The sequence below is a fragment of the Caenorhabditis elegans genome, chromosome III (genome assembly GCF_000002985.6).
Source record: "Caenorhabditis elegans chromosome III".
NCBI classification, from domain to species: domain Eukaryota; kingdom Metazoa; phylum Nematoda; class Chromadorea; order Rhabditida; family Rhabditidae; genus Caenorhabditis; species Caenorhabditis elegans.
The window spans coordinates 12,880,765-12,907,298 of NC_003281.10; the positions used below are offsets into that span (position 1 = coordinate 12,880,765).

Below are 26,534 nucleotides of genomic sequence, written 5' to 3' on the forward strand. Positions count from 1 at the left end.
GGGTTACTGTAGCTCTTAAAGGCGCACTCAGTTTTTTACGGGCGAGATTCAGGTGTTTCTAGGAAGTCTGTTTGCGATCATATTTTATCAGATTTTTTTGGCGCATAGATTAACGCGGGGTTTTTTTTTGGCGCATAGATTAACGCGGCAAGGATATCTCGCACCGATATATCAAAATTTGGCGGGAAAACGAAAATTGTACCCATTTCTGCCTAAAAATAATTCAAAAAATCGCAAAATTCGGGGGATTTTCAACGCAAAGATCAGTAAAATATTGAAAACGAGTATTTATTGAGGATTTGTGAGCAATGGGGATTTGATGTGAGGTAAAAAAAAATAAAAACAAAAGGTACAAGAATAAAATATACATATAGGACCCGCAGAAATTGAGATTTAAAAAAAAATTCAAAAAAAAGAAGGAAATTCAATTAATTGTGCATACTATTGGTCATTTCTAGCTTAAAAGGATCACTGAAAAGTGAGGGACTTTGTCGGAAATTATAATTATTCGATGTTGAAGAAGAAGAAGCTCCATTAACCAGCGTCGGGGAATCCCAACTTCCAGGATCCATTGGTTCTTCACATCCTCTTGATGATTCCGTATTGGATCCTACATCATGATCCGCTTCAACTGCGGATAGCTCTTCGTCTCCTCCGCCTCCAAACTGCATCTGCTCCAGGCGGGCTCCGATTCCAATTCCAGTGGTGAAACTTTGATGATCAGAGAACGGAGATGGCGATTCATCGTCGGATTGCAGTGTTTTCAGGAATTTTCCAATCTTGTTAAGCCTCAGCGGAGTTGTCGCAGTGCTCACATCAGTCAGTTGGCCTGAGGAAGAAGCCGGACTGATTGGAGCCGAAGATCGCCATGAACCGAAAGATCGGAGAGGATATGAGCCATCGGAGTTGATTCCACGGAATTGACGAGTCAGATGATTTGAGGAGGACTCTGCGTAGATGTGCTCTCCGGCGTAGGGATCGCTGCAAAAATTTGAATTTTTTAAAAGGAATTTGTGTTTTTTTGGAGGCACCACAAAAAGGAAATATGTGGGAAGGAGATCTAGGCGAAGATCTGGTCAAAGAGAAGGAATGCTAGACTTTTTGGGTTTTTTAAGAGAAAATCGGGAAAAAAAACTTGGAAAAAAAAATTTCCAATTTTTTTTGCTGAAAATTTTGGTAATTGTGTCCCTCTTTTCAAAAAATTTGATAGAAATTGATTTTTTCTTCGATTTTTCAGCAAAAAAACTGCTTTTTTTTGACAAAATTTTTTTATTTTTACAATTAAAATCGAGCCGCGACGCGACACGCAACGCGCTGTAAATCTACCCCAGATATGGCCGAGCCAAAATGGCCTAGTTCGGCAAAAACTCTTTCATTTCAATTTATGAGGGAAGCCAGAAATCCGTGTAGAATTCGAATTTTAAAAGTTTTTTTTGGTTTTTGCTCAAAAAAATTTTTTTGTTAACAACACTGCTTGGGCATGTTTTTCGATTTTTTTTTTTGAAAAAAATTCACAAATCAAAAATTTTTATTTTTTCAATGTCAAAATATCGAAAATTTTCGTTTTTACAAGTCAAAAAATTCAAAATTTTCGTTTTTTGAAGTCAAAAATTCCAAATTTTCGTTTTTCAATGTCAAAAAATGTAAAAAATTCGTTTTTCGGTGTTAAAAAATGTAAAAAATTCGTTTTCCGGTGTTAAAAAATTCAAATTTTCGTTTTTCCATGTCAAAAACTGTGGAAATTTGCGTTTTTCGATGCCAAAATATCGAAAATTTGCGGCTTTAAAAGTCAAAAAATATAAAATTTGCGGTTTTAGAAGTCAAAAAATTCAAAATTTTCGTTTTTCAATGTCAAAATATCGAAAATTTCCGTTTTTCAATGTCAAAATATCGAAAATTTCCGTTTTTCAATGTCAAAAAATTCGAAAATTTTCGTTTTACGATGTAAAAAATTCGAAAATTTGCGTTTTTCAATGTCAAAATATCGAAAATTTCCGTTTTTCGATGCCAAAATATCGAAAATTTCCGTTTTTCGATGCCAAAAAATTCAAAATTTGCGTTTTTCAATGTCAAAATATCGAAAATTTCCGTTTTTCAATGCCAAAAAATTCGAAAATTTTCGTTTTTCAATGTCAAAATATCGAAAATTTCCGTTTTTCGATGTCAAAAAAATTCAAAATTTCCGTTTTTCGATGTCAAAAAAATTCAAAATTTCCGTTTTTCGATGTCAAAAAAATTCAAAATTTGCGTTTTTCAATGTCAAAAAATTCCCTTTTCCCCCAATATCTCTAAAAATTAATTTTTTCAATTTTTGATTTTTCGGAAAATCGAAAAAAAATCAAAAAAATGGGCGTGATCTCCATTTCTCGCCAGATCTCCTTCTCGCAAATCTCCTCTTTCCATGCAGTTGCCTCGACACCTACCGTATCCCCCCAACAACCACGGGCGCCCCATTCCTCCTATCCACCAACTGCTGACTTCCTCCAGCACTATCCCTCGACCGCAAACTCGTCGAATCCCGCTCGTCAGCCTCCGTGATCCGATTCAGCGCTCCGTAGATCTTCTTATTGCTCTTCCGTTTCCGCTTCTCTTCCCGATACGATGGCATATTGCCGAATTTGATCTGCCGATCTGGGGATTCCTCGTCCTTCTCATCGCTGGGCTTCGGGATCTCCACCACCGAACGTCGCCGATAGCAAAGCATCAGACAGACCAGGCATAGGAGTAGGAAGACTCCGAATCCGAGAAGAATCGCGAAAAGGGTAGCAGTCTCCAGGGTGGTTCCAATGTTCAGGTGAGGTATCATGATGGTTTTTCTCTCGGATGATTTTTGTGAAGATCCCCCCGAACCTTCTTCCCCAAATCCCATACTTCCTTGATAAGTCGACGAATTCGATCGAATATCACAAGCCACCCCAGACCACCCATTAAAACACACACATCTCGCTGTAGTCGTACAATGGCCGTGGCCGGAGCACAAAAGAGCAAGATTATTGGTAGGACAAGCGGTCGCAGAGCTCACCGAGCTCATCTCCACGCAACTTCCAGCCACACAAACTCTTCCGGATGCACAATTTGTGCCGTCGGATGTCAGACCAACCGCGGCTGACGCAATCGATTTGCACTGGATTTGGTGTGAGTTTTCCGTGAAATGAAAGGTAAAAGCTTTGAGTGACGAGTCGATCGGAGTTATACTTCCACTGTGGCAATGTAGGGTTCCACATCGGGTATCCTCAATTTGACATGGGTGATAAGTTCCGTCGGCTTGCCGCTGTCCACAATTCGCGTACTCGGCTCCTTTGGTATTCTGCTCAAAGCACACTGGCTCCGCAACTCGAGCTTCTCGTCCCCAAAGCTTCTGACATTGTTGGTGACTATCCGAACAGTTTCCTCTCCAGCATTGTCCATCAGTTCCACAGACGGTACCGTCGATTAGATGACCATCAGGCGGGCAGTCTCCCGATTTTCCGTCACATTGCTCGGCTACGTCACACGGAGATTTTGAAGATCGACACGTGTCGCCAGCTTTTCGAAGTTCGCAACGATGACAGCATTTGTGATGGGCGGCACATTGAGCATGTGGACGGAGTGTGCATGTTAGCGGGTCACAGCAAGGATCTTGGCAATTCTCACGACTTCCACAATCACATTCTTCGGAACCGTCGACGACACCGTTGCCGCACTCGCGAAGTTCCGAGACCTAGAAGAACAATTTTTTTTTGAATTTTGAATTTTGTGTAAAGGGTGGGCATTTTTTCTGGCAAATCGGCAAAAATTGCCGGAATTGAAATTTTTCGGCAAATCGGCAAACCGGTAAAATTTAACATTTTCTCTTTTACAAGGCATAGAAATCTAGAAAATTGCCGGAATTTAGAATTTTCGACAAAGTGGCAAATTGCCGGAATTTAAATTTTCCGGCAAATCGGCAAATTGCCGGAATTGAAAATTTCCGGCAAATCGGCAAATTGCCGGAATTTAGAATTTTCAGCAATATGCCGGAATTTAAATTTTCCGGCAAATCGGCAAATTGCCGGAATTGAAAATTTCCGGCAAATCGGCAAATTGCCGGAATTTAACATTTCCGGTAAATAGGCAAATTGCAGGAATTTAAAATTTTCGGCAAAGCGGTAAGTTGCCGGAATTGAAATTTCGGCAACTTTCCGGCAAATTGAAAATTTTCGGCAAATCGGCAAATTGCCGGAATTTAAAATTTTCGGCAAATCGGCAATTTGACAAATTTGCCGGAATTGAAAATTTCTAGCTAATCGGCAAATTGCCAGAATTTAGAATTTTCGGCAAATTGCCGAAAATCAAAATTTTCCGGTAGTTCTCAAATCGGCAAATTGCCGGAATTAAAAAAATTCGGCAAACCGGCAAAATTAGAGATCATGTAGAAAATAATTACTTGAAATGGCTTATTCAGCAAACACTGAATATTCCCATCCTGCCATATTCCATGCATTCTAGCCACCGAACACTTTGAGAATTGCCACGAGAACGGAGAACCACCACCACCGCCAACTCGTCCCGGCTGCTGCCGCATCACACATTCTGGCGATGGTTCACACGAGCACGCAGTCGTATCATGCTCCAACCCGAGCAAATGGCCAATCGATTGAGCCAGAAGCTCGCCGTTCCAGTGTGTCGCGAATTGTTCGACACCCTTCACAATTACTGCCGAACGAGCGGTGCAGATACTCCGAATCGCCGCATTCGACACTTCTTGATTGGCAAATGAGCCGGCTGTGAAGAGGATCGAAGCGTCTTTTTGAATATGATAAATGTGCCCAGAAGCATAATCGACGACACCACTCAAAGTTCGCTCAATATCTTCCCAAAGATCGATTCGTTGAACATCAGTCCAAAGTTCGACGTATACAGCGGAAAGGCGAATGTTGAGGTCACGGGAGAGCATCTGGAAAAATATAATTGAAATTTAGGAATTTAAAATAAATTTACTTTAAAACACGCCTATGGTACCACAATGACCGTATATCATGATAAAAAAAAATTAAAATTTTCTAGATTTTTAATGATTTTTTGAAAATTGAAAAAATCTCAGTTTTCCCCCTAATTCCTATTTGAATTACCGCCAATTGGATTTGTTCGGTGGGGCGCGCTTGCAATATTTTTAATTATTTATTTTATTTATTCTCGTTATTTGACTGATTTTCTTCATTTTCTATGTGTTTTCCTCGGAAAATGGAAGAAATAAATAAGACAAATGCAAAATATTTGTTAAAAAGTAATTGAAAATGCGTAAAACTGTGAAGTATACTAATTTCAGGCTTGTTGCCGTCGGAACTCAGAATATCACAGTTTTACGCATTTTCAATTACTTTTTAACAAATATTTTGCATTTGTCTTATTTATTTCTTCCATTTTCCGAGGAAAACACATAGAAAATGAAGAAAATCAGTCAAATAACGAGAATTAATTAAAAATAATGCAAGCGCGCTCCACCGAACAAATCCAATTGGCGGAAATTCAAAAATAATTAGGGGAAAACTGAGATTTTTCCAATTTTCAAAAATCGTACAAAATCTAGAAAATTTTTTTGAATTTTTTATCATGATATTCGGTCATTGTGGTACCATAGGCGTGTTTTAAAGCAATTTCCCCATTGGGCGCACTCCACCTTTGAAGGGAGGCGCATTTATCCGGAATGGTCTTGCCGCGCGTTTAGTCATCATTTTTAGCACTTTCTGTGTAAAATTCGCGAAGATCACATGTAGATCACAAAATATTTATGACTTATTTTTGTATTTCTGTTGCTTTTTCACAAATTAATTGTGATCTACGTGTGATCTACGCGAGTTTTGAACAGAAACTGTTAAAAATTATGACTAACCGCGCGGCAAGACCATTCCTCATAAATGCGCCTCCCTTTAAAGTCGTAGAAGTGGAGGAACAAATGCACAACGGGATCTCGATTTTCGATTTTTGAAATTAATTTCTTTTCCAACTTTAATATCCAAAAATCCAAAAATCGAATCCGTAATCGACACAGAAGCGCTACAGTAATCATTTAAAGGATTACTGTAGTTTTCGCTACGAGATATAGTTATATTTTGCGCGTCAAATGTGTTGCACAATACGCATTCTCAGAAATTTAGAAACTCACCGAATCCGCAATATTCAATGATTCGAGCATATATGAGATGGCATCCAGATCGTGAAGTCCGCGGGCTTTCATCTACAAATTTAAAACATTTTATCAGAGAGACGGAGCAAAGGTTTTGCAAGGCTGAGGTGCGGTTTGACGCATGTCGATTTACGAAGGATTATAGAGGCACCACGGATTCAAGAGCTCGTGGAATTCCGAATCTACCATTTCCGATTCGGAAATGGTAGATACGGAAACGGTAGATCCGAAATCCCACCAGATCTTGAATCCGTGGTACCTCAATATACTTCTGTTAATTTTGCAAAAAGCAGCGTCGCACATAAAGAGAGGCGGAGCCTAATTTCGCAACCCTGCGGCACGGTTCTTTCCGCATGTCGATTTACGAAGAATTTTGTACTACACACGGACAAGTGTGCCATCTGTTCTGCGCGAAATGTAAATGCAAAACTGCACCCTCATTTCAATTTTCTGCTTGCATCATGCCAATAAAAATTCCCGGAGGGGGGTATTTGTCAGATTATAATCTGCGGGGTTTCGAGGAGGAAGGAATTAAAATTCGCGGGGGTTAAAACATGGCAGAACGCGAGTTCTGGCGTTCTGAGTGATTGACAAACTGCCAAATTTCTATTGAGATGAGTTGAAATTCGTATAAATTGATTTTGGCGGATTTTTGGAAATCCTATAGATTTTGTGATGAAAAATTGAATTTCTAAAAGTTTTTTTATAAAAATATGGGGCTTTAAAATTGAAATTAGTGGAAAAATATCACCAAGAAGCGAAATTTTGCGATTTTTGAGCCAAAAAAAAACGGTCTCGACACGACAACTTTTTGTTAGATGCGAAAATGTGTATTCGGAGCCCAAAATTGCTCAAAAGTAAAAAATGCCAATTTTCACAAAGTTTCCGAGAAAATTTTTGGATTTTGGTGCCAAAAAAAGGTTTTTAAAGCTAAAAATAATTTTTTTTTTATTAAAAAAAAATGAAAAATCAATTTTTTTAAAAATGTTTTTATAACAAAAAATTGTCGTGTCGAAAGCGCAAAATATCGAAAACTTTCGCGCCTGGATAATAAGAAAAGCTAGAATTTTTGAATTTGCCAAAATTACGGTACTCGGGTCTCGACACGAAAAATTTTCTGTTAAATACGAAAATGTGTGAGCCTTTAAAGAATACTGTAGTTTCGAGCTTTTTTTTTCGTGTTTTTAACAAAAAATAACGATGAAAAACGAAAAACATAAAATACAGTACTTTTTAAAGGCGCACATATTTTCGCATTCAACAAAAAAAAGTGTCGTGTCGAGACCCGTATTTCCTACATTTTTCTATTTTTTTTCCAATGTTTCAATACGATAATGTGTGTGCCTTTAACGAGTACAGTAATTTCAAATTTTGCAGAATTTTCATCGATTTTTTAATTTTTTTTAACAAAAAAAACGATAATACGTTACTTTTTAAAGGCGCACATCTTTTCCCATTCAACAAAAAAAATTGTCGTGTCGACACCCGTATTCCTGACATTTTTACATTTTTTTTAAATACAAAAAGGTGTGCACCTTTAAAGAGTACTGTAATTTCAAATTTTGGGGAATTTTAATCGATTTTTTAAAATTGTTAACTATAAAACGATGAAAAATCGATAAAATACTGTAATTTTTAAAGGCGCACATCTTTTCCCATTCAACAAAAAAAATTGTCGTGTCGAGGCCCGTATTTCTGACATTTTTCCAGTTATTCAACACAAAAAGGTGTGCACCTTTAAAGAGTACTGTAATTTCAAACTTTGGCGGAATTTCATCAATTTAAAAAATTTTTTTACAAAAAAAAAACGATAATACGTTACTTTTTAAAGGCGCACATCTTTTCGCATTCAACAAAAAAAAATTGTCGGGTCGAGACCGCAAAAAAAAACCGAAAAATTTCGTTCCTGGATAATAAGAAAAGCTAGAATTTTTTAGAATTTGTAATAAAAAAATTTGTAGGCAAAAAAAGTATTTCTGAAAATTTCCCTGTTTTTTATAGAAATTTTCAAAGAAAAATTTTTTTTTCAGCTAATTTTTGCGACTTTGAAAAAAAAACGTTTCGGCTCAAAAATCGTAAAATTTCGATTCTGGATAATATTTTTCCACTAATTTCAATTCAAAAATACTTAATTTGATTTTTTTCACATTTTTCATCACAAAATCTATAGAATTTCCAAATTCCTTTCAAATTTTTTTTGACGCTGAAAATCGAAAAATTTCGCGTTTGGGTTATTTAAAAAATTAGAAAAAAGTAGGATTTATGGCAGTTTGAAATTTTTTTCGATAATTTCAGGCAATTTTATCGGATAAATCGAATTTTGCAGTTTGAAATTCATTCCAAAATTTCCAAAAAAAATTGCAAAATTTCGGCAAAACCTGTTTTTTTTTCAATTTTTTTTTAAATAAAAAAAAGTATTACAAATTCATAATCAGCAATAAGCGCAACTTCCACATATTTCGTCCTTTTCGAAACATCTCGTTTTTTATTATGCTCATGATGATGGCTCCGATGCTTATGAACATGCTTCTTCATCCGCCGTTGACCAACCGCATGAGCCATCGAACTTCCACACTTTGCCTCTTGACTCCATTCGGATTTATATAGAATATGCGGATGCCTTCTCGAATTCCGATCCCCGCCATCTAGTGGCCATATTCCGAATGTAGTTCCGTTCGCGAATGAGATAACTCCACGGAGCCCGTTGCACGAGCTCAACGCCACAAATGAGCTCTCCTCTCCGCCTACAGTACCCTGATAGTAGCAATTTTCCACACGATTTTGAATAACCCGCTCGCCATCCGCATCCAACTTGTGGAAAGCCGTCTGGTTCAGGAATATGAAATTATTTCGTTCCAAGACCAGCTTCAGACGGCCCAGTTGATTGGATCGTATCACAATTGTCACGTGAGAGTAGTGTTCTTGAGCTTTTAGGAAATAATTTCGCGTGTCAATTCCGATTCGTTCGTTTTTATCGCGAATTTGGAAGGGGTGAACAACTTCGTAGCCATCTGCACGCATTGTTTCCATGAAGGCTTTATTGGCAGTCGTTTGACGGATATCTACTGAAAATTCAAAAGTTTTTAGGATTTCTTCTGGCTTTATATACATTCCGAGATTAAGATAAATTCCGTGAATATAAAATTCTGAGAATGCGTATTGCACAACATATTTGACGCGCAAAATATGAAATATCTCGCAGCGAAAACTACTCTTTAAATGACTACTGTTTTTCCCTTGAAAAACGAAGAGAATTAAAATATTAAATACTAAAAAAATCAGCAAAAATGGTCCGAAAATGAGAATTTTAGGCCAAAATTGTAAAACCACTTGTCCACGGGTAGTACATAATTATTCGTAAATCGACATGCATTAATCCGCGCCGCGGGTTTGCTAATTTAGGCTCCGCCTCGTTTTTTAAGCCGAAACTGCGCCATAGTTTTGAATGAAAAATATCTGTTGATTTTAAAAAAACGGAAAAATTTGAATTTCCCGCCTAAATTTTTCTACGGGAACACTTCCGAGAATGCGTTTTGCACAACATATTTGACGCGCAAAATATGAAATATCTCGCAGCGAAAACTACTGTTTAAATGACTACTGTAGCGCTTGTGTCGATTTACGGGCTCGGTTTTTTTGAAATTAATTTATTTTCCTTCTTTTTTGTGTTATTTTCTCATTCTTTGCTTAAATTTCATATTCAAAAAATTTTGTCGATTTAAGGGATCTCGATTTTTGAATTCAATTTATTTTCCTTCGTTTCTTCGTATGATTTTCTTATTTTCTTATTTTCTACCTAATTCGTGTAAATCGAGCCCGTAAATCGACACAAGCGCTACAGTAGTAATTTAATGAATTACTGTAGTTTTCGCTACGAGATATTTTGCGCGTCAAATATGTTGTGTAATACGCATTCTCAGAAGTGTTCCCGTAGAAAAATTTAGGCGGGAAATTCAAATTTTTTCGTTTTTTTAAAAATCAACTTTAGATATTTTTCATTCAAAACTATGGCGCAGTTTCGGCTTAAAAAACGAGGCGGAGCCTAAATTAGCAAACCCGCGGCGCGGATTAATGCATGTCGATTTACGACGAATTATGCACTACCCGTGGACAAGTGGTTTTACAATTTTGGCCTAAAATTCTCATTTTCGGACCATTTTTGCTGATTTTTTTAGTATTTAATATTTTAATTCTCTTCGTTTTTCAAGGGAAAAACTCGATGAATTCATTATATTCCACCAACAAAAAAATTCGAATTTTAGCTAAAACCGCGCCGCAGACTTGCAAAATCATCAAACTCCGCCTTTTTCTAAGTCCCAAACTGCCAAAAAAGACCGCAAATGCTAGTTTTTCCCCGCTTTTTTTTTGAAAATATTTTAAAATTTCGGTGGTTTTTCATCAACATAAACAAAATTTCCCAGAAAATCGAATTTATTCGATAACATCCTTTTATGTATTTATTGTATTATTTTTTAAAAATGTAATCGCAAAAAAAAAATAGATTTTTCAGAAAAAAACATTGTTTTTTTTCCAAAATTTTGCTTTTTTTGCTGAAAAATCGCCAAATTTAAAGATATTTTCGAAAATTCGGGAAAATTTTTTTTTTCGCTTTCCATGCCACTCACCTTTACCCAAAACTCCCCCAAGAGTGCACATCACTAAAAGCCCGAGCATCGTTATTTTTGATGCACAAATCATGTTCTGTGAGTGAGTGATGATGATGATGTTATTATGATGATGATATCCTGTTGTCTTTCCAACTACACACCATTATCTATCAGAGTAGATGGAAATTTGGGCAGTAGTATAGGTTTTGGGTTTTTGCAGATCTGAAAAAAGTGAAATTGATGGTGAGATTTTTCTAAGAAACTGTTTAAAAATTTGAAAAACGAGTGAAAATTTAGTTTAGAAGAGATCGGAAAGAAGAAGAGAAATTATTAGAGAGATTTAGGAAAAACTCAAGAATTAGAAATCTGGGATTTTTGGTGGGAAATTCAAATTTTTGTATACTTTTTTAAAATTTTTTAGCGGTAATTCAAATTATCTCAGGAAACATTTTTGCGGAAAATACAATTTTTCAAACAAAAAAATCTGGTGCGAAATTTAAATTTTCTCAAGAAAAAAAAACATTTTTTAGGCGGGAAATTCAGTTTTTTCAGGATGATTTTTTTCGCGGGAAATTCAAATTTTCAAAGTTAAAATAGTGGCGAGAACTTCAAATTTTCTAAGGAATAATCAGGCGGGAAATTTAAATTTTCGTACACTAATTTTTTAGCGGTAATTCAAATTTTCTCAAAAACCTTTTTTTTTGGCGGGAAATTCAAATATTCTCAGAATTTTTGCCGCTAATTGAACATTTTTCAGATACTGTTTCAAGGGGAAATTCAAATTTTGCAGAAAATTTTTTGACGGGAAATTCAAATTCTCTCTGGAAATATTTAAAAAAAAAACATTTTTTGGCGGAAAATTAAAATTTTCTCAGAAATTTTTAAAGCTCTAAATTTGAATATTTTCAGATATTTTTAAAGGGGACATTCAAACTATTCCAGAAACATTTTCGGCGGGAAATTCAAATTTACTCAGAATTTTTTTTGGCGGGAAAATAAAATAGGTATTCGTGTGGTTAGTCAGAATAAACAAAAAAAGTTCGTCGAAATTTAATGGGGCAGAAATGCAGTGAATCATGGCTTTCTCGACTAATACTTTATTTTCAAATCTCACGTGGTGCCAGAGTGTCTCATTTCGACTTGATCTACGTAGATCTACAAAAAATGCGGCAAAGTTCTCAACTGATTTTGCATGGTTAAAAACGTGCTGACGTCACATTTTTTGGGCAAAAAATTCCCGTATTTTTTGTAGATCAAACCGTAATGGGACAGCCTGGCACTACGTGAAATCTCTGGAAAAGTACAGCTTTTCCTCGAGCTTTTCCTATATTCCCATTCAAAAATTTTCATGAAAACCGACACAAAAAGAGAAAGGAACCGGTGGTTCGGATGGAGAAGAGGCACACTTTCAAATTCAATCACAAAGTACTCGAAAAACGGATAGAAAATCTCTCTTATGCCTCGCTCTACTTTGGTCATTTTGAGAGTAAGTGTCGAGAGAGAGAGATGGGAAGAATTCTGCAAAAATTTGCATATGAATGGAAATTTTCGCGAGTATGAAATATAGCGGCGCATTCTCATATTCATAAATGCTTTGTCGAGAGTCTCGTCACACACATTCAAAATTTTAAACCATTCAAAAGGCCACAATTTTCGATAACGGGAATTGTGAAAACTTTTTTGGTTAAAGTTAGAATAAAAATTCGGGGATTAAAGGTACCCATAATGTATAAAGCTGGGTTCGGCAAATTCGGCAAATCGGCAAAAATTTCGGAAATTTGCCGGTTTGCCGGAAATTTTTCTATTCCAGCAATTTGCCGGTTTTCCGGAATTTTCAATTTTATTCCGACAGATTCGGCAAATTGCTATTTTTTTCAAGATTCGGCAAATCGCCGGAAATTTGCCGGAAATTTTTCTATTCCAGCAATTTGCCGATTTGCCGGAAATTCTCAATTCCGGCAATTTGCCGGTTTGCCGGAAATTTCGATTTTATTCCGGAAAATTCTGGAAATCGGAAAATTGCCAGAAATTTGCGGGTTTGCCGAAAATTAAAAATTCCAACAATTTGCCGGTTTTCCGGAAATTCTCAATTCCGGCGAATTCCGGATTTGCCTGAAATTTTTCAATTCCGGCAATTTGCGGGTTTGCCGGAAATTCTTAATTCCGGCAATTTGACGGTTTGCCGGGAATTTTAATTTCATTCCGACAAATTCGGCAAATCGGCGAAATGCCGGTTTTCCGGAAATTCTCAATTCCGGCAATTTGTGGGGTTGCCGGACATTCTCAATTCCAGAAATTTGCCGAAAATTTCAATTTACTCCGGCAATTTCGGCAAAAATTCAACTTCTGAAAGTTGAACTTTTCCGTTTTTGCCGAAAATGTTAAAAACCAGAATTTCCCGAAATTTTTCAAAAGCGAAAAACTGCTAATTTGCCGAAAATTGGAAAACTATCTGTTGCCGGAGGAGTTGCCGAAAACTTTGAAAACCAGAAATTTCCAAACTTTTTGAAAATTTTGAAAAAACCACAAATTGCCAAAGTTGCCGAAAATTCAAAAAAAAAACACAGCAACTGCCGAAATTTTTAAAAGCCAAAAATTCCAAAACACAACAATATCTAAAGTTGACGAATTTTCGCCGAAAATTTCCAAAAACGCAGACATTGCCGTTCAAAATTGCAGAATAAAAAAAGAGCCCAGTGAACGAGAGAGCACCGTCACGAAGAGTATCAGACAGTGAAACAGCAGGTGACAGATCTACCACGGACCGTCCTCTTTTGGGTGGTGTATTCACCCAATTGGGTACCCAAGAGGAGAGGGGACACACACACACAATACCCTGCCCTTCAGAAGATGACAGACATGCGTGGAGGGCCCAGAGAGACAAGACAAGGAGGACACTACTCAAACGACGACAGGTGGTTTCAGAGAAGATCACAGCCTAGAGCAGGACACCCGGTCATATAGAAAGACGACATGTTCGATTACACATTTGGGCATCCCCCCTCTTTTCTCTTTGCCATTTCACTGAGAACAGGGGCAGGTGGCACTAGGAAAACATCATATTACCGAAGAGCTTCTGCAGATTACCCCCAACTAGATTATTGGGTTTCAAAACACGGATACATTATTAAATAGATCATTTTTGAATTTGAATTGTCTCAGTTTTAGAGGTGGTGTAGTCGTATTTTTATTTATTGCTTTATTATACTCAAAATTGTCTGAAAACACCGAATTTCATAATGAAACTTCTTGAAATCTTCTCAAAAAAAAAAGTTATGACGGCTCAAAAAATGGTCTAAAATTAGTAAAAATCGGAAATTTGACCAACTTGTCAATGTCGCAGCGGCTGAAAACAATTTTTTTTTGATATCACCGCCAAATTTTGGGTATACATGTCTAATACCTTGCGTTTTAAACTTGATTAAGGTATTTAAAAGTCGATGGACGGCGAGTTTTGGTTTAAAAAATTAATTAAAAATCTCGCCGTCCATTGACTTTTAAATACCTTAATCAAATTTAAAACGCAAGATATTAGACATGTATACCCAAAATTTGGCGGTGATTTCAAAAAAAAATGTTTCCAGCCGCTGCGACATTGACAAGTCGGTCAAATTTCCAATTTTAACTAATTTTAGACCATTTTTTGAGCCGTCATAACTTTTTTCTGAAAAGTTTTCAAGAAGTTTCATTATGAAATTCGGTGTTTTCAGACAATTTTGAGCCTAATAAGGCAATAAAAAAATTCGACTACACCACCTTTAAAAATCATTACTAAAAATTATTCAAGTAGTGTCGGAAAATTAAAAAAAGTGTAGAAAAATTACGTCACAATTGTATTAAAATACACAAAAAAAACATGTATTTTAATACATTTGTGGCGTAATTTTTCTACACTTTTTGATTTTGCGACACTACTTTAATAACCCCATAAATGAATTTTCTAATCGACACCAAAATATTCAATTAATGTTGCAAAACGTATTAAAATATATGTTTTAATACATACATTTTAATATAGTTGTGACCAGTGGAAACGATTTTTTGGCAAATCGGCAAATTGCCGGAATCGAAAAATACCGGCAAACGGCAACTGCGGCAAACTGCACATTTTTTTTGAAATTTTAGAATTTCAATTTTATTCGGCAAAATTGTACGCATCCAACGAATGTTCTTACATTTATTTTGAAAATTAAGAAAATTCTAAGTAGAAATCAAAAGAAAACAGGAAAAAAATTTCCAAAATGGCACAGTTTTAAGTGTTTCCGTCTTATAAAAAATCATTTCCGGCAAATCGGTAAATTACCGGAATTGAAAGTTTTCGCCAGATCGGCAAGTTGCCGGAATTTAAAATTTCCGGCGAACCGGCAAATTGCCGGAATTAAAAATTTTCGGCAAACCGGCAAACTGGAAATTTGCCAAAAATGACAATTTACGGCAAACCGACACATTGCCGCAATCGAAAATTTCCGGCAAATTCAGCAAACCGGCAATTTGCCAAAAATGACAATTTCCGGCAAACCGGCACATTGCCGGAATCGAAAATTTGAATTAAGAAAACTCGGCCACCCTCATAACACACCATTTTGGAGCATTTTCTCAGAAATTGCCAAAAATTGCCACCGTAGAAACGATTGAAACCTCTTTCAAGACTATGTTTCAGAAACTTGTACCTTGAAAAATCAATGATGAACCCGATGGCCGAGTTTTTGATTTTTCTAGGCCACGTAGCAAAAACCGCTCTGTGATAAGAGGTTTTGTACGTTTAAAGTTACAAAAAACACCCCAATGCGAAGAAAAACAATTCGGCCAAACGGCATATTCGGCAATTTTGCCGGACATCCTTGTTTCAAGTGTACCAAAAGCGAGAACACAAGTCAATCTGTCTCTTGAAGCTTCTCCTCCTACCCAGTAGAGAATTGTCGTCCGAGAATCGGGGTGAACGATCAGATAAGACAACGTCAAGAGCCCTCTCCGTGCACCACTAACACTAATTTCACTGTTGTCAAAACGACATCAAGATCTTCATCGTTCCCACGATAGAGGCGAACGAGGAGAGCACGACAAAACGGAGCCAAAGAGCACTGAAAGGGAGGAGCAAAAATAATGAATAGGCGAATAGTTGTGTGGGTGGTCAGTGCGCTGTCCGCTGGGCGACCAAGAGCCATCACATAAACGATTAAGAGGGTGGGATGGAACTGAAGAAGTGGAGGAGGAGGAAAGACGTCTTCTTTTGGAATTTTGCTCTGAATTGCAAAATGGGGTGGAAGGAAGTGGTGAAGGGGGGACAATAATGAAGGAAAATATTATGATGAATATTATTTTCATTTTTTGCGGAATTTAAATTTCCGGCAAGTCGGAAAATTGCCGGAATTGAATATTTCGGCAAATCGGCAAACCGGCAATTTGCCGAACTTGTAGACAGAAAAAATTTCCCGCCCACCACTGGTCCAGATAGAGAACATGTGCAAAATTGACAAAATTTGGTGTAATTTGGCAAAAGTGACAGAAGTTGGCAAAAATTTGGCAAAAGTGGCAAAAGTGGTAAAAGTTGCCGAAAATTTGGCGAAAGTCGGCAAAAGTTGGAGAAAATTTGGCGAAAGTCGGCAAAAGTTGGAGAAATTTGCAAAAAGTTGGCGAAAGTTTGCAAAAGTTGGTGAAAGTTGGCGAAAATTTGGCGAAAGTCGGCAAAAGTTGAAGAAATTTGCAAAAAGTTGTCGAAAGTTTGCAAAAATTGGTGAAAGTCGGCAAAAGTCGGCGAAAGTCGGCAAAAAAAATTCGCCAAATATTATTTTTAACAAATTTTCGGTGTTTTTAAAAGAAATTGGATAATTTTCGATTTTTTTCTCAACAATTGAAAAAAAAACAAATTTTAAACTATATCAAAAATACGTTTATTTAAGTAATTTTTCAAATAAAATATATTTTTAAAGTTATATTGAAGCTTTAATTTTTTTTGAACATGAATAAAAAATGTTTTTAAAAAATCGAAAATTTTTGATTTTTAGGCAACATTTTTTTAAATTACAAAAAAAAATAATTTTTCAGATTTTCAAAGATCTGTAGGTTTTTGGTTTTTTTTTCTCAATTTTTTTGCCAAATTAAAAGGAAATTTCTAAGGGTTTTAAAAAAGTTACTCCATTTCACAATTCTGAGTCACTCTGGGCTACTGATGAGATTCTGAGCACCAGTGTGGTCACCCTGTTGAGCCGATATATTTCGTCATACTCTATTCTTATGGAATAAGGGAATAAACGGAGTAAACGGGGAAAGATTCGGGGGTCCAGTTGAAGGACATGGACTAAAAAAATAGAAAAAAGAAAGGAAAAGAAGGGTTTTAGTTGATTAGGTTTTCACGCCTTCTCTTCAACTAATTTTCTTTTTATTTTATTTTAAAGGTGGTATTTTCAAATTTTTTTATTTCTTTATTAGACTCGAAATTGTCTGAAAACACTGAATTTCATAATGAAACTACTTGAAAACTTAACAAAAAAATGTTATGACGCCTCGAAAAATGGTCTAAAATTAGTTAAAATTTGAAATCTGACCGACTTGTCGCAGCGGCTGGAAACTTTGTTTTTTGAAATCACCGTCAAATTTCGAGTATACCATGTAATTATCTCGCGTTTTCAACACCATTTAGGCATTTTAAAATCGATGGGCGGCGAGATTTGATACTTTTAATAATTTTTTACCAAATCTCGCCGTCCATCGACGACTTTAAAATGCCTAAATGAAGTTGAAAAGGCAAGATAATCACACTATATAATCAAAATTTGACGGTGATTTCAAAAAAAAAGTTAGTTTCCAGCCGCTGCGACAAGTCGGTCAAATTTCTAATTTTAGCTAATTTTAGGCCATTTTTTGAGCCGCCATAACTTTTTTTTGAGAAGTTTTCAAGCAGTTTAATTATGAAATTTGGTGTTTTCAGACAATTTCGAGTCTAATAAAGCAATTTTTTAAAAATCGTCTACACCACCTTTAAGCTTCTTCCAGTTTTCAGTTTCAATGACAACGGAAAATAAATTATTTCAGATTTTTGTTCTGACTACTACTTGGCGAATACTTTTATTTACTGCATGCCGTTCACTAATATTGGGGGAAAAATCCTATGAAGAATTGGATTTGTAGTAACACGAAATTCCATCTTCCAGGGGGTGGTTTGGCAAAAAAAAGAAAAGAAAAAAGCAAAAAATTCTGATATACTGAAAAATTTATAAATTTTACATTATTATGTTAATTTCGCATTTTTCCAAAAAAAAAATCACAGTCGAAAATTTAAAAAAAAACTATTTTTTTTTACGTTTTTGCAAAAAAATATAATTCAGGTGCATACTAGGTGTGAATAATAATTTATTGTTCACGGTTGGTATTGGTCATTAGCAACACGTGGTGCCGGGCTGTCCCATTACGACGGTTTGACTTACAAAAAATGCGGGAATTTATTCCGCAAAAAAATGTGACGTCAGCACGTTCTTAACCATGCGAAATCAGCTGAGAACTTTGCCGAATTTTTTGTAGATCTACGTAGATCAAGCCGAAATGAGACACTCTGGCACCGCGTGTAGCAAAATCCAGTCGAACGGCCGTACTCGGCATTTGCCGGCTAATTCTTGCCCAATAGTTATTAACTTGGTTCAGAAATTGGCGAACCCTGGGTTAACCTATTAAAGGTGGACTAATGGTTCGGACGTTTTGAACGTATAGACCCAAAATGTTCTCAAATGAACAAATTTCGTAATGAAACTTCTCAAAAAATTTCCAAAAATTTTTTATGGCGGTTCAAAATTTCGAAAAAATTTTACCGATTTTAGCTAAAATCTCGAATTTTGCCTATTTTTCGGTGTCACATTGGTCCGAAATTGACTTTTTCGGAATTATCATCCTTTATTGCATATTTTGGTAGTTTATCTCATTTAATTTTGTTGATTAAGGTACATTTAAAGCCGATATGTAACCAAAAATGGTCAAAATTACCTATCGGCTTTAAATGTACCTTAATCAACGAAATTAAATGAGATAAACTACCAATATATGCAATAAAGGAGGAAAAAGTCAACTTCGGACCAATGTGACACCGAAAAATAGGCAAAATTCAAGATTTTTAGCTAAAATCAGTGTAATTTTTTTCGAAATTTTGAACGACCATAAAAAACTTTTGGAAATTTTTTGACAATTTTCATTACGAAATTCGTTCATTTGAGAACATTTTGGGTCTATACGTTCAAAATCGTCCAAACCGTTAGTCACCCTTTAAGGCTGTTTTAGCCGAAGTCTAAAGGTTTTTTAATTATTCAAAGCTTTCAAAAGTCAGGCATCTGTTGACGCCTGCTTCTAGCTATGGATATTAGAAGAGTGGATTTGCCCATCTGTATGATATTTGAGACAGGCAGGGCCTCCCACTGCGGTGTTTAGCACAACAGTTGACACAAAGCCGATTAGTCGCCATCTTTTGTCGTCGAAGAACTGTCTCCAGGGAAAACAGACGGGCGGGAAGAACACCATGCGGAGACGAACACCGAGGGATTCTAATTCTTGATTACTAATTGAATTAGATAAGCGTGTGTAGTTCAATTACTACAATGTTTCCATAATGAAAACTTGTGTGGAGTAACTGTATTTAGTACTAGTGCCAAAAGTTTGAAGCAGAGGTTTTCCAGCAAATGTGAAAATTGCCGGATTTGAAATTTCCGGCAAATCGGCAGGTTGCCGGAATTGAAATTTCCGGCAATTTACTGGAATTTAAATGTTCGGCAAATTACTGGAATTGAAATTTCCGGCAAATCGACAACTTGCTAAAAGTCAAAATTTCCGGCAAACCTGCAATTTGGCGAAAATTAAAATTTCCGGCAAACCGGCAAATTGCCGAAAATAACAATTTCAGGCAAATCGGCAATTTGCCGAAAATAAACATTTCCGGCAAATCGGCAAATCGGCAATTTGCCAAAAATCAAAATTCCCGGCAAACCGGCAGTTGCCGAAATTGAAAATTTCCGGAAAATCGGCAAATTCTCGAAAATGACAATTTCTAGCAAATTGGCAAATTGTTGATATTTGAATTTACGGCAAACCGGCAAATCGGCAATTTGCCAAACGTCAAAATTTCCTGCAAACCGGAAATTTGCCGATAATTAAAATTTCCGGCAAATCGACAATTTGCCGAAAATCAAAATTTCCGGCAAATTAGAAATAAGCCGAAAATCAAAATTTCCAGCAAACCGGAAATTTGCCGATAATTAAAATTTCCGGCAAATCTGCAAATGACCGAAAATAAAAAATTCCGGTCAATCGGCAATTTGCCGAAAATCAAAATATCCGGCAAACCGGCAAATTGCCGAAAATAAACATTTACGGCAAATCGGCAACTTGCCGAAAAGTCAAAATTGTCGGCAAATCGGCAAATTGCCCAAAATCAATATTTCCAGCAAACCGGAAATTTGCCGAAAATGAACATTTCTGGCAAATCGAAAAATCTTGAAAATTAGGGTTCCACTCGACGAGGGGTTCAGAGGGGGGGGGGGGGTAAAATCGTAAAACCCGTGCACCCGAGCAAACGCACTAAAGTGTCCACAGATGCGTAGAAGAAAAGGGAACGGCTGACTGGGCGTGTATAGGAATTAAATGCCAAGAATGGGGCGGCGGAGTTCAGAAAAAATTATTCCGAAAGTCGAGCTTCACATGGTGCCAGGCTGTCCCATTACGGTTTGATCTACGAATAATGCTGCGCGCCTCTTATGCCGCATTTTTTGTAGATATACGTAGATCAAGCCGAAATGAGACACTCTGACACCACATGGAGCTTCCGCGCATAAGGTGCCATCTGTCTCAATAGATGCAAGTATAACCAAAAACGAAGTGACAACTTTGATGAATTACTAGTACCATGGTGCATTTTTTACACTCACTTTGAATAAAAAATCCAACGAAGAGGCCCACCAGGAAGCTTAATGCTGATTTATGGGTGGATAACGAGGACGAAATAAAAATTCGGGAAAATAGCGGATGAAGGAAATTTAGGAGGGAACGAGGTGCCATGTCTGTCCCAATACAGCTTGATCTACAAAAAATGCGGGACTTTTTCCCCAAAAAATGTGACGACGTCAGCACGCTCTTAACCATGCGAAATCAGACGAGATGTCTGCGTCTCAACTCCCGCATTTTTTGAAGATCAAAGTGAAATGGGACTTTCTGACTTCACGTGGGAGGGGTTCCAAGCAGGGATGTCGTTTTTTTTTTCAGTCAAAAAACAATTTAAAAAAATTTTCTAAAAATGTGTTTTCGGAAGCAAAATATCGAGAATTTTGTGTTGGTTTTCTGGGGAAATACGATTTAAAAAAAAAATTTTTTTGGATTTTTCAGGAGAAATTTGATTTTTTTGGATTTTTCTGGAGAAATTGGTTTTTTTTGGGTTTTTGTTGGAGAAATTCAATTATTTTTGAAGAAATTTCGGTTTTTTCTGGAGAAATTCAATTTTTTTTTTGGATTTTTCTGGAGAAATCCTATTTTTTTTTGTTTTTTTCTGGAGGAATTCAATTATTTTTTGGTTTTTTGAAGAAATTAAAATTTTTTTTTTTGATTTTTCTGGAGAAATCCGGTTTTTTTTTTGACGAAATTTAATTTTTTTTAAAGATTTTTCTGGAGAAATTCGATTTTTTTGTGGTTTTTTTTTTTGAAGAAATTCGTTTTTTTTTCCATAAAAATCTGAAAATCTCAAAAATTTACATTTTTTTGATTTTCCGAAAAACCGGAAAATTGAGCAAATTGTTTAGAAAATTAACGAAAAAAATTTAATTTTTTGCCGAAAAAAAATGTATACTTTTCACATTTCCAAGAGATCTTTTCCCCGCGAAACAAAGCTAATTATAAATTCATTCAAATTTTCGGCACTAAACAAAAAACGTGCTTCTTCTTCAAAAAAAAAAGGCGAGATATTTCTCATCCGGAAAGGAGCTTCAAGCAAGCGGAATGTGTCAATCATTCATGAGATAACGGCGGAAGGATTAAGATGAGAAAACTGAAGAAGAAGACGACGACGTGTCTATGACAGGAAAGGAGAGGAATATTATTCAATTTTTTTCGAAAAAAAACATTAAAAATTCGCTCAAAAAGTTCAGATTTTTATTCAAAATTTCAGATTTTTGACAGTTTTCAAAAAAAAAAAACATAAAATTTTAGAAAAAAAAATAGAACTGTCACTAAATTTCAGATTTTTCAAAAAAAAAAAAAATTAAAGGTGGTGTAGTCGAATTTTTTTATTTCTTTATTAGACTCAGAATTGTCTGAAAATATCGAATTTCATGATGAAACTTCTTGAAAACTTTTCAAAAAAAAAGTTATGGCCTCTTGAAGAATGGCCTAAAATTAGTGAAAATTTGAAATTTGACCGACTTATCATTGTTGCAGCGGCTGAAAACAATTTTTTTGAAATTGTCGTCTAATTTTGGTTATAGATGTTAATTATCTTGCGTTTTCAGCTTTATTAAGGTATTTAAAAGTCGATGGACGAAGAGAATTTTTGGTGAAAAAATTTGACAATTGAAAATTTTCCTATTTTTTTCTGAAAATTTTTCGGATTTTTCTTTAAAAAATCGAAATTTTATCGAGAAAAAATCTACAAAGGTTGCGAAATTACGCTCCGCCTCTTTTTCTGTGCGGCGCTGCTTTTTTGCAAAATTCACGGTATTCTCGACATTCACTGCAATTTTTTCCTCACGAGGGACGAGGAAAAGTGGTTTCTAGACCATGGCCGAGGGGCCGACAAGTTTCAGCGGCCATTTATCTTGCTTTGTTTTTCGCCTGTTTTCTTTCGTTTTTCACAGCTTTTTCCCGTTTTTTCTTATTAAAACTGATAAATAAATATTTTTTGCAGATGCTAAAACAATTTCCAAGTAAAAAAATTATGTATTCAGTGGGCAAGCAGCGGTGAAAGTGGTCAATGCAATATGATGGATTACGGGAATACAAAACCTAAACTTTTTCTGAAACATGATACATATGCTGCTTAGACGTTGAAATTACCTGATTTTCATAACGAGACCGCTGAAAAAGTTTTGAGTTTTTCAAAATTCAACTTTTTGTGCGAAAATCTCGACTTTTTCACCAAAAATGTTGAATTTTGGAAACCTCAAAACTTTTTCAGCGGTCTCGTTATGAAAATCAGGTAGTCTCAGCATTTAAGCAGCATATGTATCATGTTTCAGAAAAGTTTAGGTTTTGTATTCCCGTAATCCATCATATTACAGTGCCCACTTTCACCGCTGCTTGCCCACTGAATACATAATTTTTTCACTTGGAAATTGTTTTAGCATCTGCAAAAAATATTTATTTATCAGTTTTAATAAGAAAAAACGGGAAAAAGCTGTGAAAAACAAAAGAAAACAGACGGAAAACAAAGCAAGATAAATGGCCGCTGAAACTTGTCGGCCCCTCGGCCATGACCTAGAAACCACTTTTCCTCGTCCCTCGTGAGGAAAAAGTTGCAGTGACATTCTCAAAGTAAACGACAAGCTTCCATGTGCAAAGGAATAAGTATCAGAAAATAGTAAAAGTGATCCGGAAAAAAGGTGTAACTTGGCTCATTGAGCCCCAGAAGTCATTGACCTGGAAGCACATTTGCGCGCCTTTGCACCCTCCAGACACTTTGTGGTTAGTGTGTGTGTGGCGGCATTGGGCTGTCAGACAGAGAGCAGTGAAACTCATAAATCTGGCCGTCTCCTAAACGATTAATTGCCTCCTCCTCCTCCTCCCTCCGGTACCCCATTTCATTGTTATGCTTTTGACCGTTTGCCGCCCGCTGTCAGCTCAAAATTCATGGATTAGAGTGGAATTTGCAACATGACAATGTTGAAATAACTGTTGGGAAACTCGAGAAATGCCATCTGGTTGTGATTTGGAGCGAAATTTCTTTGGAAAATGTGCTTTAAAACATGCCTAGCAGGGCTGGGACATGGTTTTTTGGTAGAAATTGACGGAAAATTGAATTTTGGGGTTTTTAAGACCAAGAAAACTAAAAATGTTTTTCAAAAAAGCTGTTTTAGTTATTATGACGGAAAAACAATCGAAAATTTGTCGTTTTTTTTTCGGGGAAAGTTGATTTTTTAGAAAATTCGATTTTTTTAGAAAATTCGATTTTTTTTGAAAAATTCGACTTTTTTCTCGGTTTCTTGGAGAAATTATTTCTTTTCTTTTTTTTTTGAATAAATTCGATTTTTTTTCGGTTTTTTGGAGAAATTCGACTTTTTTGCCGAATAAACTGCCAAAAAGCTGGAAATAAAGGGATTTTAGATAAAAATACGGGATTTTTACACTTTAAACCGTCATCAGTACGAAATTCGGTAGTTTTGGGCCATTTTCAGTATGAAAAGCCCCCTTAAACTAAATTTCACAAATTCAGGCTTGAAAGATCTGAATTACACCCTGGAAACAACTAAAATGCGCACAAAATGGAAATCTTTGAGGAAAAGGATCAAAAACTGGAATTCCGCCTACAAATGGGAAGACACATGAAAAAACTAGTAGAATATAGTGTAAAAATCAATATTAACGTGCAGAAACAAGCGAAAAACATTTTAAAACAATTTAAAACCATTTAAAACAAAAATTAATTAAAATTTGAAACTCGTGCCGAAATTTAAACGCTTCACCTCTCAAAACACGCTTTTACCGTAGTCCGATCAACAGAGCGGCCGACAAGTGACGCATAAGTGTACGAAACACGCTCCTCAACGCACTCCTCGCCCGTCTCTCGTAAATCGATAGAAGCAACGTTTTTGAGCATTTTTTCAGGGAGCATGTTGATTTTTTTGATATTTTTTGTCTTAAATTGATGAAATTTCAATTAAGCTGCAAAATGAAACTAATTTTTTGAGATTCTGACGAGATTTCGATTTTTTAGAGCTGAAAAATGCTTTTTCATGGTTTTGTTGATTTAAATTGTTCCTTTTGCGATTTTCTCATCTTAAAGCTCATTGTTTTCAGGTAACATGGCCTCGTTGACCCGAGCTGTAACCCGACTGGCCATCGCCGGCCGCCAAGCCGTCCGGACCATCGCCACCACCACCCCAGTCTCCGGACACGGTGACGACATCATGGAGAAGTGGCCCGCTGATAGTGAGTTTTTTTTTTTGAGTAGGAGTATTTGATATTTTCCCAAAAACCGGCAGTATGAGAAAATAGCTAAACAAATACTACGTGCTAAACACCACATTTTAAAAAATGCTTTCAAAAGTTCAATTTTTTGATTTTAGAGTTCGACAATCACTTCATCAACTACCTCAATCGCCCAGAAATCGACGGATGGGAGGTCAGAAAGGGTATGTTCTCGAAAGCACTGCAGAAAAAATTGATTTTTCCCTTAAAAATGGATTTTTCCGGAAAAAAAATGCACCAGCTTTCCGTAGATCAATTTTCTAGCTTTCAGCTCTCTCCGAGTTGCATGACTACGACGTTATCCCAGACCCAAAGGTCGTCGAAGCTGCCCTTCGTGCGTGCCGCCGTGTCAACGACTTTGCTTTGGCTGTTCGTTTCCTTGAGGCTATCAAGATCAAGTGCGGAGCCCAGAAGAACCGTGATACCGTCTACGCCTACATTGTTAAGCAGGTTCGGCCCCAAAATTCTAATTCTTACAAGCTGCGGCTGCTAGCCGCCAGCTCATTCTAGTCACATCTTCAGAATCTTTAATTATCAGCGAATTTTGAAGTGTTTTTCACTGGGAAAAAAACACGTAGTTTCTTTTTCCAGGTCGAGCCAGTGCTCAAGGAGCTCGGAATCGACACACCGGAACAACTCGGATACGGAGAGCCAGAATTCTTCGTGCCAGAGCCGGAATATTGGTGGGAGAAGAAGTGGTACAAGGACTACGGATACGACAAACACCCAAATATCCAAATTTAAATTTTCCATTCTGCAAATTTAGTGGCTCAGTCTGTTTATTTGATTTTTAGAATGTGGATATGATAATGTCACCGCGAGATAACGATAAACGTTTGGATCTGACTGTTTTTCAGAGCCCCTTTAATGTTCAACTTCCCCCTTAAATTCATAATTTTAATTTCTTCTTTTTCTCCATTTACATCTCTTCTAAATTTTGAATAGAATTTTGATGGATATGGATCGGTTGAATGCTGATGCGGGGGCTTCTCATTTTCGAAACCCAATTTTTTATTAGGACATTTATTCGATTAGTCATTTTTCAGGAGCCGTCGGAAACGTCAGAAGTGATTAGAAATGCATGAAGGCTTCGATTTCGGCTCTCCCGGAGCTCAATATTTTCAGGGTACCTCACATCCAATTTCCAAGTCATCCTGCAATTTATTCGGACATATTGACGCAGCCGGACGGACCATCGATGAATTATTAATATTCCATATGGATAACGATGTCATCAGGAGATGACGATTACTTTTTCTGACTTTTCCCAACTTTTTTGTGGACATCTTTTCGTACTCGCTGGAGCACAACGGACACTTTTTGAAACATTTTTTTTGCCTTTTCTTGGATGATTGATGTAATACAGTAGGACGACATGTACTTGAAAGAAAAAATCCCATTTTTCCTGAAGGATTTATAGTTTTTACTAAATTTTTTTTTTCGGTTGCCCGGCAACATTTTGCCAATTTTCAAGTGGTCCCCCGCAGGTTTTTATTCGAATTTCAAGTGTAGCGCCCACCACATGACGTCTGAAAATTCGAGAAGGAAGTGTCATTGGAATGGAAAATGTAGAAAACAGTGAAGTTTCGGGATAAAACTTGAAAAAATCTAAATTTTTTGCGTTTTCACTGCGAAAA

At 36.4% G+C, this 26,534-nt stretch overlaps 3 protein-coding genes across 3 annotated transcripts; 1 reads left to right on the plus strand and 2 right to left on the minus strand.

The window, feature by feature from the left end:
* Positions 1-278: 278 nt before the first annotated feature.
* On the minus strand, positions 279-10,974 carry unc-71 (Disintegrin and metalloproteinase domain-containing protein unc-71). Its single transcript, NM_067279.8, has 6 exons — positions 10,771-10,974; positions 8,567-9,210; positions 6,125-6,196; positions 4,406-4,915; positions 2,424-3,700; positions 279-981 (listed from the first exon to the last, which is right to left on the minus strand). The coding sequence occupies exons 1-6, from the start codon at positions 10,841-10,843 to the stop codon at positions 429-431; spliced, it is 3,129 nt and encodes a 1,042-aa protein (NP_499680.1). The 5' UTR covers positions 10,844-10,974; the 3' UTR covers positions 279-428.
* Positions 10,875-10,916, minus strand: Y37D8A.29 (uncharacterized protein; the record flags this gene model as incomplete). The annotated part of the gene is made up of 1 exon (NM_001361743.1): positions 10,875-10,916. The coding sequence occupies one exon, from the start codon at positions 10,914-10,916 to the stop codon at positions 10,875-10,877; it is 42 nt and encodes a 13-aa protein (NP_001348753.1).
* Positions 10,975-24,726: 13,752 nt separating the features above from the next.
* Positions 24,727-25,855, plus strand: cox-5A (Cytochrome c oxidase subunit 5A, mitochondrial). The gene is made up of 4 exons (NM_067280.8): positions 24,727-24,858; positions 24,996-25,061; positions 25,169-25,347; positions 25,489-25,855. The coding sequence occupies exons 1-4, from the start codon at positions 24,732-24,734 to the stop codon at positions 25,639-25,641; spliced, it is 525 nt and encodes a 174-aa protein (NP_499681.1). The 5' UTR covers positions 24,727-24,731; the 3' UTR covers positions 25,642-25,855.
* Positions 25,856-26,534: the final 679 nt, after the last annotated feature.